The sequence below is a fragment of the Vigna angularis genome, chromosome 1 (assembly GCF_016808095.1).
Source record: "Vigna angularis cultivar LongXiaoDou No.4 chromosome 1, ASM1680809v1, whole genome shotgun sequence".
In the NCBI taxonomy this organism is placed as follows: domain Eukaryota; kingdom Viridiplantae; phylum Streptophyta; class Magnoliopsida; order Fabales; family Fabaceae; genus Vigna; species Vigna angularis.
In genome coordinates, this window is record NC_068970.1 from 24,551,844 (window position 1) to 24,567,075 (window position 15,232).

Genomic DNA, 15,232 nt, shown 5'->3' on the forward strand with positions numbered 1-15,232 from the left:
CTCATTAAAATTGGTAAGCATCCAGCAAGTTACGTCCAAAGCAAAGCTGGAAGAAATGAAGTTCATGGAATTAATAGGACGCTCATTTGAGGACCAGCAAATCCAGCCAAGGCACAGTGATAAAGTTGATCAGCATCCAGCAGGATGGAGAATAGTTGGACACGTGAAGAGGGGAAGAATTGAGTCTCGGAATATTGCAAGAGATGGAAGGAAACAGACACCAAATAAAGGGCCCCACCCTATTTCTTTGGCATGGCTAGGAGGGAAAGAAAGTCAGCAACCTAGGGGATAGAAGACAAAACCTGTTATGGAGAGGACACTAGACAACCTACGAAGACTATGTTCAGAATGACTATAAAAGAAGCAAGCATCCAGGGGAGTGGGGAGACAGTAGAGATTCCAGTAGCGTAGGAGTAGTGTAGGACGTCTTCTTCTGGAGTTCATTTTTCCCCCTCCCCCTTGGGGAGGTTTTGGGTTTGTTTTTATTTTTCAGTTCATGTATTGAATCTTCATTTTCCAGTTTGCGTTTTTCAGTTAATGTTGTTGTTTGTTTCAGTTTTGAATGTAATTTACAATATGTGATTTTCAGTGTTGAATTTTATTTTCATCTGCATTATTTGTCATCTTCAATCCAATTTCATGTTTACTGTCTGAAATCAATTTGCTGTCATTTTCCGGTTTACTGCAGTTCTGTTCAATTTCTGCTAAAATTGCTTCCAGTTTCCAAATGCGAACTTTGATTCTGTCAATTTTCACTTTCAATTTACATTTTCTACTGCATTTTAAGTTTCTCAATTCGTTTTTACTGTTGATTTTATTTTCTTAAACTTTTAAATTCTGTTTGCTGCTTTTAATTTTCGATTTTAATTTTAATTTAAATTTACATTTTTCTGCACAAACAATCTTAAAAACCCCCCTCTTTTGTGTAAACTCTTCTAAAACTGAACCACACATAATTGGTCCTTGAGAGACGACCTAGGAGTCACATCCTAGTACTGTACTGCATTCTTTTATGCTCAACTAAGCAATGTCAACTCGATGATCTCAAGAAAGCAAACACAAATAGATTTGGCGGGCCTCTCACAAAAGTTGAGCATAAAAGAATGCAGTACAGTACTAGGATGTGACTCCTAGGTCGTCTCTCAAGGACCAATTATGTGTGGTTCAGTTTTAGAAGAGTTTACACAAAAGAGGGGGGTTTTTAAGATTGTTTGTGCAGAAAAATGTAAATTTAAATTAAAATTAAAATCGAAAATTAAAAGCAGCAAACAGAATTTAAAAGTTTAAGAAAATAAAATCAACAGTAAAAACGAATTGAGAAACTTAAAATGCAGTAGAAAATGTAAATTGAAAGTGAAAATTGACAGAATCAAAGTTCGCATTTGGAAACTGGAAGCAATTTTAGCAGAAATTGAACAGAACTGCAGTAAACCGGAAAATGACAGCAAATTGATTTCAGACAGTAAACATGAAATTGGATTGAAGATGACAAATAATGCAGATGAAAATAAAATTCAACACTGAAAATCACATATTGTAAATTACATTCAAAACTGAAACAAACAACAGCATTAACTGAAAAACGCAAACTGGAAAATGAAGATTCAATACATGAACTGAAAAATAAAAACAAACCCAAAACCTCCCCAAGGGGGAGGGGGAAAAATGAACTCCAGAAGAAGACGTCCTACACTACTCCTACGCTACTGGAATCTCTACTGTCTCCCCACTCCCCTGGATGCTTGCTTCTTTTATAGTCATTCTGAACATAGTCTTCGTAGGTTGTCTAGTGTCCTCTCCATAACAGGTTTTGTCTTCTATCCCCTAGGTTGCTGACTTTCTTTCCCTCCTAGCCATGCCAAAGAAATAGGGTGGGGCCCTCTATTTGGTGTCTGTTTCCTTCCATCTCTTGCAATATTCCGAGACTCAATTCTTCCCCTCTTCACGTGTCCAACTATTCTCCATCCTGCTGGATGCTGATCAACTTTATCACTGTGCCTTGGCTGGATTTGCTGGTCCTCAAATGAGCGTCCTATTAATTCCATGAACTTCATTTCTTCCAGCTTTGCTTTGGACGTAACTTGCTGGATGCTTACCAATTTTAATGAGCCGTGTGCAGCTGCTGGATGTAGATAGATGTTGGACCGAGGAGCTTGTTGGATGAAGATCTCCCTCTCGGTGGTGCCAAGTTGCTGGAATGGAGTAAGGTGTGTTGAACGTAAACGTGGCTGCTGCTGCTGCAGAGATGGATCAACCTTCTTCCAGCCCCCACCGTGAACTCTTTGCCAATTATGTGCTCTCCACTTTCTTCCTTTGTCGTGTCCTTCATGTGAACGGCTTCCTTGTCATTATGCATTTTATTTCAGCCGAGAAAAGAGGTCCATTATGTGACCCAATGCTTTCCATGTCACAAAGGAGAGCCCACTTGTATTGTTGCAGCCGTGTGTTTTTGTCTCCTCCACTTTTGAATTCAAGAAAAACAAATGAATGCCCATTGATGCACCTTCAATTTTTTATTGAATCCTGGTGCCGTGTGTTTGCTGCATATTCTTTCTCACTTTCTATGAAGACCAGCTTCCAAATTCATAATTCATTTTTAATGTTAGTGCTCTTTTTGGTGGTGGCCGTTTGTGCTTTCAATCTCTCTTTCACGTGAATTAATTCCTCCCAGCCCATGTTGTTTTCTTTCTTCAAATTAAACAAATACTACACAAATGCATTCCTCCCATGCCTCTGACACCATGTATTCTCGACAACACCACTTCTTTATTCCAATACAGTGCAGCTTGTGATTGTTATCTTCTTTTCTTGTGGGCCGGTGCTGCTTCCTTCCAAAGCCAAACCGTAAAGTGTTCCCAAAGATAAAGAAATGAATCACTTCCTTTTTATAGGGGTACTGCCACTCTTTTGAACTTTGTCTGCTGTAACGTGCATGTGCCCGTCTGCTTCCACCATACCGTCACTCCTTCTCTCTCTGTTGGAACGTGAAGCTGCTGGAACGCTTCTCAAGGGTTGCTTGCTGCCAACGTTTCTCCAAACAGAAAATGAAATGGTGTAGCCCCTCGCTGGACAATCTCCTTCACGTGCTTAGATGTGCATGTTGCTTGGACAAGGAATGGATGAGCGTGAAGAAAGCTAGGCCTAGCTGCTGTCATGGCCGTTTGGAGCAAGGTGTTTGGACAGTGAAGTGTTGGTCGTTGCTCCTTGCTTCCGTGAAGCATGCTGGCTTCTTTCTCCTCCACTCTACCATGTGCCAATCTGTTGTGTTTTCTCCTAGGCCGTGACAGGTTGAAGCTGCTGGAACGTGTTGATGATGCGGCTGGACATGGATGAAAACCGAGAGCTGTTGGATGTCACCCTTTTCCAATAATCAAGCACCCCTTTAACAAATTAAAATGACCAAAATGCCCTCTAAAGATGACAAAATTATTACTCAATAATTTCCCAAAGAATTAATAACGTAAATACTTAATCATAGACAATCCAAATTAATCAAAATAAGAATTATCTATCAAATTAAGCACAATTATGAAAAACGGGAAAATACTGGACAATTAAGAACAATTTCCTGATTAAATCCGGTACAATAGACTAAATGTAGTGAACCAAATATTGACTCATCACTAGTCCTCGAAACTTTGGTTTTAGTCCTCATTTGTTGCTAAATGAGGACCAAATTTTTAAACAGTGTTTAGTTTTTGAGGACTAAAACGAACGTTTCGAAAATAATGAGGACCAAATTGTACCTTACTTTGAAAGAGGGACGAAAACCAGAAACGGCCAATAGTTTAGGGACTAAAAACATATTTAACCCTTAAATTTCCCTAAAAAATAAATAAATAAATAAATAAGCTATTAAGAAACAAAAAATATTTTTTTGTTTTATGAACCCGACAAGACTGACCTTGGTCCTACGTACATCCATTTATAATGGACAATCAGGGATCACGTAGTTCTTTATGTAGAAAAAGGTTTGTGAGTTTGTTTGAAAATTATTATTGATTGATTTAGATTTTTGAAAAGTGAATCCGAAAAAGATTTGGTTTAACAAGATTGACATCTTTTTGGGTTTTGAAGATTTTTGTATTTTTTATTTATTTAAAAATGGTGGGAAAAAGAAAGAAACCGGCCATAAGCCGACACATACTTATAAAAAAAAATTATGATTAAAAAAACATTATTTGTGTTTAAGAAAAAAAACATACCTTTAGAAAAAAACTTCAGAGAGTACAATAAAAAGAGAAAAAGAATGGTGTAGAGGTAACATACCTTTTTAGCTTTTAGTACTCTCCTCTTTCTTCTTTGATGATTGTGGTTGACAGAACTCTTATGAGTGAGAACCTATTTTTTTTCTATACTCTCTTTCTATTATTTCTGCATGCTTCTCTCTATCCTCCCCCTTTTCCGTCTGGCAGAGTGCGTATTTATATACACACATTGTAATATTATGGAAATCTTGCCTTAATCGTAAAATTAAATGGAGAGGCGCACGAACCTCGTAACTTGATAATGAGGCACACGAACCTCGTAAAATTAAATGGAGAGGCGCACGAACCTCGTAAAATTAAATGAAGAGGCGCACGAACCTCGTATAACTTGATGGTGAGGCGCACGAACCTCATAAAATTAAATGGAGAGGCGCATGAACCTCGTAAAAGCCTTTTTTTTTGTGCCAGGATGAAAACTGGGCTTTGGTGCCAGGATGAAAACTGGGCTTGAGTGCCAGGATGAAAACTGGGCTTTGGTGCCAAAATGAGAACTGGGCTTTTTTTTTTTGGAGTTCTTTGGTGCCAGAATGAAAACTGGGCTTTGGTGCCAGAATGAAAACTGGGCTTTGGTGCCAGGATGAAAACTGGGCTTTAGTGCCAGAATGAAAACTGGGCTTTAGTGCCAGAATGGAAACTGGGCTTTGGTGCCAGGATGAAAACTGGGCTTAGGTGTCAGTATGAAAACTGGGCTTTTTTTTTTTTGAATTCTTTGGTGCCAGAATGAAAACTGGGCTTTGGTGCCGGGATGAAAACTGAGCTTTGACATTCTCGAAACAAATATTTTTTCTTTTTTTTTCTTTTTTTTTTTTTTTGAAAATTCTGAAATTTGTCACTGATGTATTTTGTATTCTATCGAATTCACGAATTCCTGTTGAATGTTGGCGATGCATGGTGTGTCATGCTTTTCCTATGATGATGCCTGCACTATGATGAATGCATGAATGTATGGGTGAAAATTCATGTGAGACCCAAATACTTCCCGTGTTGTTTTAATTCCACGACATCCTTTAAGAATACACTCGCACCCAGTGAATCTGCCTGTGATGCTTATTATTTTTGGGAGGCATTTTGAAAGCTAAGAACGACCTTATGAAAGAGATGAAAAAAGATTTATTGAATAAAAACAATATAATATTGTCAATTGCACTTTAAAAGCATTCCCTATCATGGAATCATTAGAATTAACTAGCAAAGGCAACCCCTCTTCATCCATTCTGGTGAGAATAAGTGCACCACCACCAAAAGTCTTCTTTACCACATACGGGCCTTCATAATTTGGAGTCCACTTGCCCCTGTGATCCTTTGGTATTGGCAAAAATCTTTTTTTAGGACCAGTTCACCTTCTTGGAATTCCCTTCGCTGGTGTAGTTGTCCATGGCATGTTGCGGTCAATCTTTTTTCAATGAGATTGAGTTGATCAAACCGGGTTTGAACCCAATCTACTTCTTCTAACTGGTTTCCACTAACACTTGTAGGGATGGGATTTCTACCTCGAAGTGTAGTACTGCTTCTGTTCCATATACCAAAGAAAAAGGTGTTGCCCCAGTCTACATGCGTACCGATGTGTAGTGACCGAGTAAATCGAAGGTACAATCCTCTTGATATTTTTTTATTAACGGCCTTGACTGCCCCATTCATTTTTGGGCGACGATGTGAAGTTTGATTGTTCAGGTTTGCGGCGATGAGAAATTATCTTTAAATCACGATAGTCGACACACATTTGCTCATTATCGTCCTTCTTCGACACGATACTTGCCACCTATTGCGAGTATTTTGCCCCGGCTAAGAATCTCGCCTCGAACTGTTTTCGTACTTCATCATTGATTTTGATGACATGCTAAAAGTAACTCGTGTTGAACTCTTTCTTCATGCTAGTGCCGATCTTTGCCTCCTATCTCTCGCTTTCTCCTTCTATATTAAAGATTTCAACCTCTCCTTGATGGGGTTTTATTTCTTTAGAATCTTACTTCACCAATCTCATTACCCCTGGAGAGGGTTATGGGTCAATCATAATCATCTTCCATGTTATTGATAGGGAGCTCAAAATTAGGAAAATCAACATTATTGTTTTCAAAACATTCATTGTCATATCCGTATTATTTGAGTTAAAAAATTTAAGCCACGAGATGATGAAAAAAACGAAACAAATATGATTTAATGTTAAACCAAATGCAAAAGAAAATGTCAACCCGTAACGTACGAACCCCAAGGCTCCGGGCAAAGCAGTGAGGTTAATTAAAAACGATTACATTTCAATAAGCATCACAGACAAATTCTTTATCTTTCAGCCCTTGGGTTTGCAAATACATCTTCTTCCTTATCCTTGTGGTATATTTGTAGGAAATTTCCGTCGATCAGATCTTGGAGAATGCTTCTAAACCTGGTACACTCATTAATGATATGTTCGGCTCCTGGACAGATTCCACATGTCACGCCGAGGCCATCTCCACCCCTTAACAAACCCAATCTTATCAGCGTTTCAAAAATGACCTTTTTAGAACTACAAATTTTACTAACATCCTACACTAGCCTGTGTCGTCCAACCTCGATGGCATTTGTTGAGGTATTTTCGTGCTCGATAAGGGGATTGACTTCAACACTAGGTTTGTCTTCTTGGAACTTCAGCCATCCTGCATCAATTAGAGATTGTACTGTGAATTTAAGAGAGGCGCATCCTTCGGTCGAATGGCCAATGGCTCCCCCGTGAAAATCGCATCTCGCACTTACATCAAAACTTTTAGGGTATGGAGGCTGTAAGGGTTTTATTGGACGAATAGCGGCCAAACTCTTCTTAAGGAGATGAGGTAACAAATCTGTATACGTCATAGGAATGGGAGTGAAAATTTTCAATTGGTTCCTCCTGGCATTAGCACTTTGACCAACATTCTGATCTGGACCTAAACCGGCTCCAGTGCCCCTAGCATTAGCCTGTTGTGGTTGATAATATCCTGGTTGTCGAGGTCTCATTTGGGGACCAGACACTGTATTGTTCACATAAAGAGGATAACTCGGGCTTGGTTGATAGCTATGTGTGGGCGCATGACCTCCCCACATGGGTATTGCTGATGTTGCATGCACTCCCCCTTCTTTCTCTTTCCCTGGATTAAAAATAGATTTCTTCGGAGTGGTGGCTTGAGATATAATTTTCCCACTTTTCAGTCCGATTTCAATTGTTTCGCCTATGATGATGATATCAGCGAAATTGGAAGACACGTTGCCAATCATATGCTCATAAAAAGGTGGTTGTAGTGTGCTTACAAACATTGCAACCATCTCCTTGTCATATAGAGGTGGTTCAACCTGCGCTGCCAGCTCTCTCCATCGTTGCGCGTATTCTTTAAAAGACTCCTCATCTTTCTTTGCCATATGGTGCAACTGTAACTTGTCTGGCGCGACATGCATGTTGTATTTGTACTGTCTTACAAAGGCATCTGCCAAATCTGTCCAAGAACAGATATGAGAGGATTCCAGATGCGTATACCAACTCAACGCTGCTTCAGCCAAACTATCTTGAAAGAAATGAATAAGTAGTTTATCGTCGTATGCGTAGGCAGCCATTTTTCGACAATACATGGTCAAATGGTTCTTAGGGCATGTGTTTCCCTTGTATTTCTCAAATTCTGGCACCTTAAACTTGTGTGGAATGGTCACTCCTGGAGCCAAACTCAACCTTGCCACGTCACCAAACCCGTAACTTTCAAACCCTTCTATGGCTCTCAGTCTACCTTCTAGAACTTCAAGTTTATCCTTCGCTCCTTCTACGTTCGCATGCAAAGTAGCATCTTGTGCGACAATTGTGTGGGGAAGCTTGGACGTTTCATTCAGTTTTGCCTCAGTTGTGTGGATAGGCCCCTGGGTACTAATGGGAAGTACATTGTCAGTTACGGGAAAAGCCAAAGAAGTATGCTCTGCCTCTGAATGATCTCCAATAGGCGGTGTGTAACCTGGTGGTAAACCATACATTGGAAATGTGAATTGTGTGCCCACAGCGTCATGTACTGGAGTGTGAGCATTATCATCAGCCTTTGCAAACGAAGTCTCTCCTGCGGTTTTCATGGCTTTCAACGCTTCTAAAATTTGACCGACTTGATCCTTTAGCTGACTAATATCGGCCTTTACAGTTTCACGTTCCTCTTCTCAATCTTCCATAGCTTTGGAGTTTGCTCGAGTCTTATAAGGATGTCGTGGAAGTTTTGTCGTTGTTTTTTTTCTTAAACTTTATACTGTTTTTATTAACTTGGATTAGATGAAAACGAATTATGCGAAAATGCAGAAATGATGCATGCTAAAAATAAACGGAAATCACAGAAAAGTTGAAAGTGGTAAGGATTTAAAGGACACTGGATAGCCACGTTGGCGTGTAATATGTGAATATGAGATACAACACACCAAATGGTGTTTGGTAAAATAAGTATGGAGATATGTATCCATGAATGTTAGAGATGCCCTAGTTTTTAGGCATGAGTTTTGTTCATAATAGGGAACGGGTATGGAAAGGATTTACTGAAAAAGGATTGCCCCCAAATGGTTGTTGTACCAGTAGGGACCGGACGCTGTACGGAAGGACATCCAAGTCATTGGATTGTCAAATGGACCGGCCGCCCATTTCAGCGTACAAGACCCAAGGGCCGGACACCGTACGGAAGAACATCCGTGCCAACGGATTACCCACTGATCGGCCGCCCACTATAACATAGACCCAGGAGAGTACACTTCTATCCACTTATAGGGCGGCCGCCCTTATGCCCCGTGACCATACTCTTGTGAAAAGCTACGTAAGGCAGGGCGGACGCTCGCACGCCCATACCCAGAACTCACCCGGAGCCGGCCACCCGACCGTCCGGATAGGCCGGCCATGTAACTAATCATCCTAGTTTAAGGTAAGTAGGGTTTAAAAGCTATTTGGGCTGAATTGGGCCGTGATTAACGTTCCACTAATCCCAAGCCCATAGCGAAAACTATAAATACAGATCCAGGGTGAGTGGTAGATAGGTTGCATTTACTGCACATTTATTACTGTCTGAGAAAAACGCCTTAGCTCTCAACTGACTTTGGCATCAGAGAATCTTTTGTAGGTCTCCCACCGGCGGACTGAGGAGTGAGAACAGAGGATCCGACGTACGGATGACGAGAAGAGAGTGACGTGGAAACGTGGGACCAGCACTGCCCCCCCACACCCGAAACAACTGGCACCCACCGTGGGGCCGTGTGATTCTAAATACCCAATGGTGACCACGAGAAATATGAACAACGACGACCCTATCGAGATGATCAGAGTTCTACAACAAAAGATGGACGAGATGCAACAGCGTCACGAAGATGAGCTGGCGGCTGTGAAGGCCGACTGTGAGGCCCGGATAAGCCGGGAAGTAGCCAAGAAGACGGAAGAGGACGAGCGGGCGAAGGAGAAGGGGAAGGCGGTCGCGGACGAACGTTCGGAGCAAAATACCGAACGTGACGAGACCTGGAGGCCGACTGGCACCGAGGCCGAGGGTAGTAAGGCCAAGTCTGTGCACGCGGAGAGCGCGGCCGAGGACAGACGGATGGCAGTCAAACCGGAACCTTCCTCCACGATGTTACTCCCCTTTGCCCAAAACATAATGGACGTTCAAATTTCTGAACAGTTCATTGCACCTCAATTCAAAATATATGATGGAACGACCGATCCTGAGGGCCACGTCAAAACATTCTCAAACGCAATGGCATTCAGAACGGGTAACGACGCCATCTGGTGCCGAGCGTTCTCGCTGTCCTTGGAGGACGAGGCCCTCGAATGGTTCAACAACCTGCCTCCCAATTCCATAGAGAATTTCGCCGGACTGAAGCAGTTATTTATACGGCAATTCGCGGCTAGCAGCACTCAAGACTTGACCGTGTTCGAGCTAGTCAACCTGAAGCAGGGAAAGGAAGAAACGCTGAGAGCGTTCATGGACCGGTACCAGAAAACCGTCCGGCGGGTGAAGGCGTTGAGTCCGGAGCTCGCCCTCCATTACATTCTGCCTGCCCTCAAGCCCGGTCCGTTCAAAGATAGCGTCTGCCGACGGGCCCCTAAGACCATGGAGCTGAGGGAACGTGCGGCAGACGAGATCAGAGTTAAGGAGATGAAGTTATCGTACAAGAAGGAGAGCCAGGAGCTGCGGAGCGAGAAGGCAGACGGGGGGAAACCCGGTAATTCGGGAGGAAAACCGGGCGGCGGCAGGCAGAAAGAACCGCCCCGAGGGCCCCGCTTTCAACAATATACCCCCCTGAACGCCCCCCGGGAGAAGATCCTACGGGAGGCGCTCAGCGCGGACCTGCTCCCAGAACCCCTGAAGCGACCAACACCATCTGGCGCTGATGGAAGTAAACACTGCGCCTACCACAAGAACATGGGTCATACCACCGAGGAGTGTGTGACCCTGAAGAACAAAATTGAGCAGCTAATCCAGGTCGGGAAGCTGAAGAAGTACATACGGGACGATCGTCCTCAGGCACCCGCCGAGAGGACTGCCAGGCGACCAACCTACAGGTCCGAGAGACCTAGGAGCGACAAGAACGAACGTCCTCGCTCCGAGCGAAGCCGAAGCCGAAGTAGAAGTCGCGAACGTCCGCTAAGGGGGCACATCAACACGATCTCCGGAGGATTTGCCGGGGGAGGATCGACGGCGTCCGCCCGAAAACGCCACATACGAGCACTACATTCAGTGCATTCAGTGGATAGGCCCCGGTGAACTATGCCTCCCATCACGTTTTCGGATGAAGACTTTCACGCACCTGACCCCGATCAGGACGACCCTATGGTGATAACAGCCGAGATCGCCCGCTACGGCATCAGCAACGTCTTGGTAGATCAGGGGAGCTCAGTGAATATTCTCTACTGGAAGACCTTCCAGCAAATGGACATCTCGGAAGATCTTATCGTTCCTTACAACGGCCAGATCGTGGGATTCGCGGGAGAGAGAGTGGACACTCGCGGTTATTTGGAGTTAAGGACAAGGCTAGGAACCGGACGATCAAGTGAAGAAAAGAGAATCCGATATCTGCTGGTCGAGGCCAACACCTCCTACAACGTGTTACTCGGCCGGCCGTGCCTAAACGCTTTCGGTGCAATCGTGTCCACTCCCCATCTCACAATGAAGTACCCCTCCGAGAAGGGAACCATATGCACGGTCCGGGCGGATCAGAAGACGGCCCGGGAATGCTACGCAGCCGGTCTGAAGCTGCACACCCACCCAGGAAAAAGAAGGGCGACCAGTTCCGAAGTCGCTATGGCCGACCTCGACCCCAGGACGAATACCGAAGACCGATTGGAGCCTATGGGAGAAACCCAGCCGGTCCTAATAGGGAAGGAGCCCGCCCAAACGACCACCATGGCGAGGGGATTGGACCCTGAGGTGGAAAAAGAGCTCAGATCGCTCTTGTGGAAAAACAGGGACCTGTTCGCATGGACGACGACCGATATGCCGAGGATTCATCCCTCAGTCATGTCTCACAGGCTAGCCCTGTTCAAAGAAGCCCGTCCGGTGGCGCAGAAGAAGCGGAGGCAGGGAGAGGAGAAGAGAAGAGCTGTGAAGGAAGAGGTGGGGAAGTTGAAGGCGGCCGGCTTTATCAGAGAGGTCACCTACACCACTTGGTTGGCCAACGTAGTAATGGTGAAAAAGGCTAGTGAGAAGTGGCGGATGTGCACGGACTACACTGATCTGAACAAAGCCTGCCCGAAAGACTCCCACCCCTTACCCAGCATCGACGCGTTGGTAGACGGTGCGTCCGGACACCGGATACTCAGCTTCCTCGACGCGTATTCTGGGTATAACCAGATACCCATGTACGGGCCCGACCAAGAAAAGACCGCCTTCATGACGGAACGGGCGAACTTTTGCTACGAAGTGATGCCCTTTGGCCTGAAGAATGCCGGAGCGACTTACAAGCGGCTAATGGACCGGATCTTCTAGGAGCAAATTGGCAGGTGCATGGACGTCTATGTGGACGACATGGTCGTCCGATCGACGAACGGAATCGACCACACGAAGGACTTGGAGGAGGTTTTTCGCCAAGTCAGGAAGTTCGGGATGCGCCTGAATCCGGCAAAATGTACGTTCGGGGTAGCCGCCGGGAAGTTCTTAGGCTTCATGCTCACGTCCAGGGGAATTAAGGCTAATCCAGACAAGTGTGAAGCGGTACTGCAGATGCAGAGCCCGACCACCCTTAAAGAAGTACAAAGGCTCGTAGGGCGGCTCACGGCATTGTCCCGATTCATCCCAAAGTTGGCCGAACGAGTCAGACCCGTCCTACGAAGAATGAAGAAGGGAGCCGGCTCGGTATGGGACGCTGAGTGCGAACGGGCGTTCCAGGACGTCAAAACGATCCTGCTTAACCCACCCGTGATGAACCGTCCGGCGCCAGGGGAGGACTTGCATATCTTCCTGGGCGTATCCGAATCGGCCATCAGTGTCGTATTAACACAGGAAAAGCCTCAATCAAAGCTAGTATACTTCGTCAGCCGAACGCTCCTGGACCGAGAGACTCGTTACCAACGAGTGGAAAAGGTAGCGCTCGCGCTGTTGAACGCGTCGAGACGCCTCCGGCCTTACTTCCATAGCCACCAAATCGTCGTCAAGACCGATTTCCCCATCTCGAAAATCCTAAGGAAGCCAGACCTGGCAATACGCATATGGGCGTGGGCGGTAGAACTGTCCGAGTTCGGCTTGCGCTACGAACCGAGAGGGCCGATCAGGGGCCAGCACCTCGCCGACTTCGCAGCTGAACTACTTCCCACCCACCAGGACGAGTGGAATTTGTATGTAGATGGGGCGTCCGACAGGTCAGTCTGTGGGGCTGGCATCGTATTGGAGGGACCTAACGGATTCTTGTTAGAGCACTCCTTGATATTCAAATTCAAAGCCTCCAATAACCAAGCAGAATACGAAGCTTTGGTGGTCGGCCTAGGATTGGCAAAGGACATGGGGGCGAAGAAAATCACCTGCCGGACGGACTCCCAACTAGTCGTCGGCAAGATGAATGGTGACTTTCAAGTGAAGGAGGAGCATTTGATGCGATACTTCCACCGTGCGTCAGAACTGGCAAGGGCGTTCGACCAAATCACCATCCAACATATTCCGAGGGACGAAAATACCCGGGCGGACATGTTATCGAAGCTCAGCTCGGGCAAAGAGAGGGGACAGCTGACGACCATCGTGCGACAAGTGTTGTTTCAACCCTCCATCGACTGTGCGGCAGTGTCTACCAAAGAGGAGGATTGGTGTTCCGAAGTCAGAGAAATTATGTCTCGACAGGATGACGGACGCCCTGTCCGGCCCAGCGAAGCAAAGAAGATCGCCCGCTACCTATTAGTGGGGGACAGTCTGTACAGGAGGGGGTTCTCTACCCCCCTTCTTAAGTGCCTGGGGGAGCAAGAGGCACACTATGTGATGGACGAACTCCACAACGGCATATGTGGCTTTCACACAGGCGGGCGGACGCTAAAAGCCCGAGTCCTAAGAGCCGGCTACTATTGGCCGACTATGGAAGCGGATACAAAGACGTTCGTCCAGAAATGCATTAGTTGTCAGGAGCACGCCAATGACACTCATCTGCACCCTCACACGCTGCACACGATCGTATCGCCCTGGCCGTTCGCTCAATGGGGGATGGATATCGTAGGACCGTTTCCCATAGGCCGGGCCCAGAAGAAATTCCTGTTAGTGGCGGTGGACTACTTCACTAAGTGGGTAGAGGCCGAGCCCCTAGCAACCATAACAGCCGCCCAGGTCCAAAAATTCTGCTGGAAGTTGATATGCCGCTTCGGCCTTCCGCGCACGATCATCACGGATAACGGCCGGCAGTTCATCGACAGAAAACTGACCGAGTTCTTTGATGGGTTGGGAATTAGACATGTCACCAGCTCGTTAGAACACCCTCAGACGAACGGTCAGGTGGAGGCGATGAACAAGACGGTAGTCGCTGAGCTAAAACGGCGGTTAGGGGAGCGAAAGGGGCGTGGGTCGACGAGCTACCCGAAGTCCTGTGGGCATATCGGTGCACGCCGCATGGAACAACTGGGGAGACCCCCTTTAACTTAACGTATGGCACTGACGCCATGTTGCCAGTCGAGCTAGGGGAGCCATCATTAAGGCGGCAGGTCGAAGACTTACAGCTAAACAGCCAGGAACTAAGGATCGAGCTGGACTCCTTGGACGAACGTCGAGACCGGGCGGCCTTAAGAGCCGAAGCATGCAAGCGCATGATGGAAAGAAAATACAACTCCAAGGTGCGGCCTAGAAGCTTCCAAGAAGGCGACTTAGTATGGAGAAAGGCTGGCGAAGCTCGTCGCGTAGCAGCACATGGCAAGCTGGCGGCAAAATGGGAAGGACCGTTCCGGGTTGTCGAAGCGCTCGGAAATGGGGCATACAGGCTACAAAGCTCGGACGGACGGCCTCTCCCAAACACTTGGAACGCCATACATTTAAAATTTTATTTTAGTTGAATCATGACTTGTATTTTCATTCTTCGATTATCAATTCAATTACAGGCCGCCCATTTTCTCTCAAGATTAAGTCTCAGAGTAAAGCAAAAACCCGAGTTGATGAACGGAGAGTTCCCCAGGAACCACTGTCAACTTGGTCGGACGGTGAACGGAGAGTTCTTTCCGGAGAACCACTGCCGTTCGTGCCTTAAAAGCCCAAGTTGATGAACGGAGAGTTCCCCAGGAACCATTGTCAACTTGGCCGGACGGTGAACGGAGAGTTCTTTCCGAAGAACCACTGCCGTCCGTGCCTTAAAAGCCCAAGTTGATGAACGGAGAGTTCCCCAGGAACCACTGTCAACTTGGCCGGACGGTGAACGGAGAGTTCTTTCCGAAGAACCACTACCGTCTGTGCCTTAAAAATCCAAGTTGATGAACAGAGAGTTCCCCAGGAACCACTGTCAACTTGGCCGGACGGTAAACGAAGAACTCTTTCCGAGGAACCATTGTCGTCCGCCCCCTA

The 15,232-nt window shown here is 45.9% G+C and overlaps 3 protein-coding genes across 3 annotated transcripts; 2 read left to right on the top strand and 1 right to left on the bottom strand.

Moving 5' to 3' along the window:
* Positions 1-6,788: 6,788 nt before the first annotated feature.
* Positions 6,789-8,324, bottom strand: LOC128193507 (uncharacterized). The gene has a single exon (XM_052867130.1). It carries the CDS (start codon positions 8,322-8,324, stop codon positions 6,789-6,791), a length of 1,536 nt encoding a protein of 511 aa, XP_052723090.1.
* A 1,169-nt stretch (positions 8,325-9,493) lies between these two features.
* LOC108328191 (uncharacterized) lies at positions 9,494-10,978 on the top strand. The gene has a single exon (XM_017562016.2). The coding sequence runs from the start codon at positions 9,494-9,496 to the stop codon at positions 10,976-10,978; it is 1,485 nt and encodes a 494-aa protein (XP_017417505.1).
* Positions 10,979-12,238: 1,260 nt separating this feature from the next.
* On the top strand, positions 12,239-14,326 carry LOC108328172 (uncharacterized). Its single transcript, XM_017561993.1, has one exon. The coding sequence runs from the start codon at positions 12,239-12,241 to the stop codon at positions 14,324-14,326; it is 2,088 nt and encodes a 695-aa protein (XP_017417482.1).
* The last annotated feature ends 906 nt before the right edge of the window (positions 14,327-15,232 follow it).

Bases quoted from the DNA above. Each gene is read 5' to 3' on its own strand.
- LOC128193507 (XM_052867130.1), bottom strand. From the start codon at position 8,324: ATGAAAACCGCAGGAGAGACTTCGTTTGCAAAGGCTGATGATAATGCT.
- LOC108328172 (XM_017561993.1), top strand. From the start codon at position 12,239: ATGGTCGTCCGATCGACGAACGGAATCGACCACACGAAGGACTTGGAG.
- LOC108328191 (XM_017562016.2), top strand. From the start codon at position 9,494: ATGGTGACCACGAGAAATATGAACAACGACGACCCTATCGAGATGATC.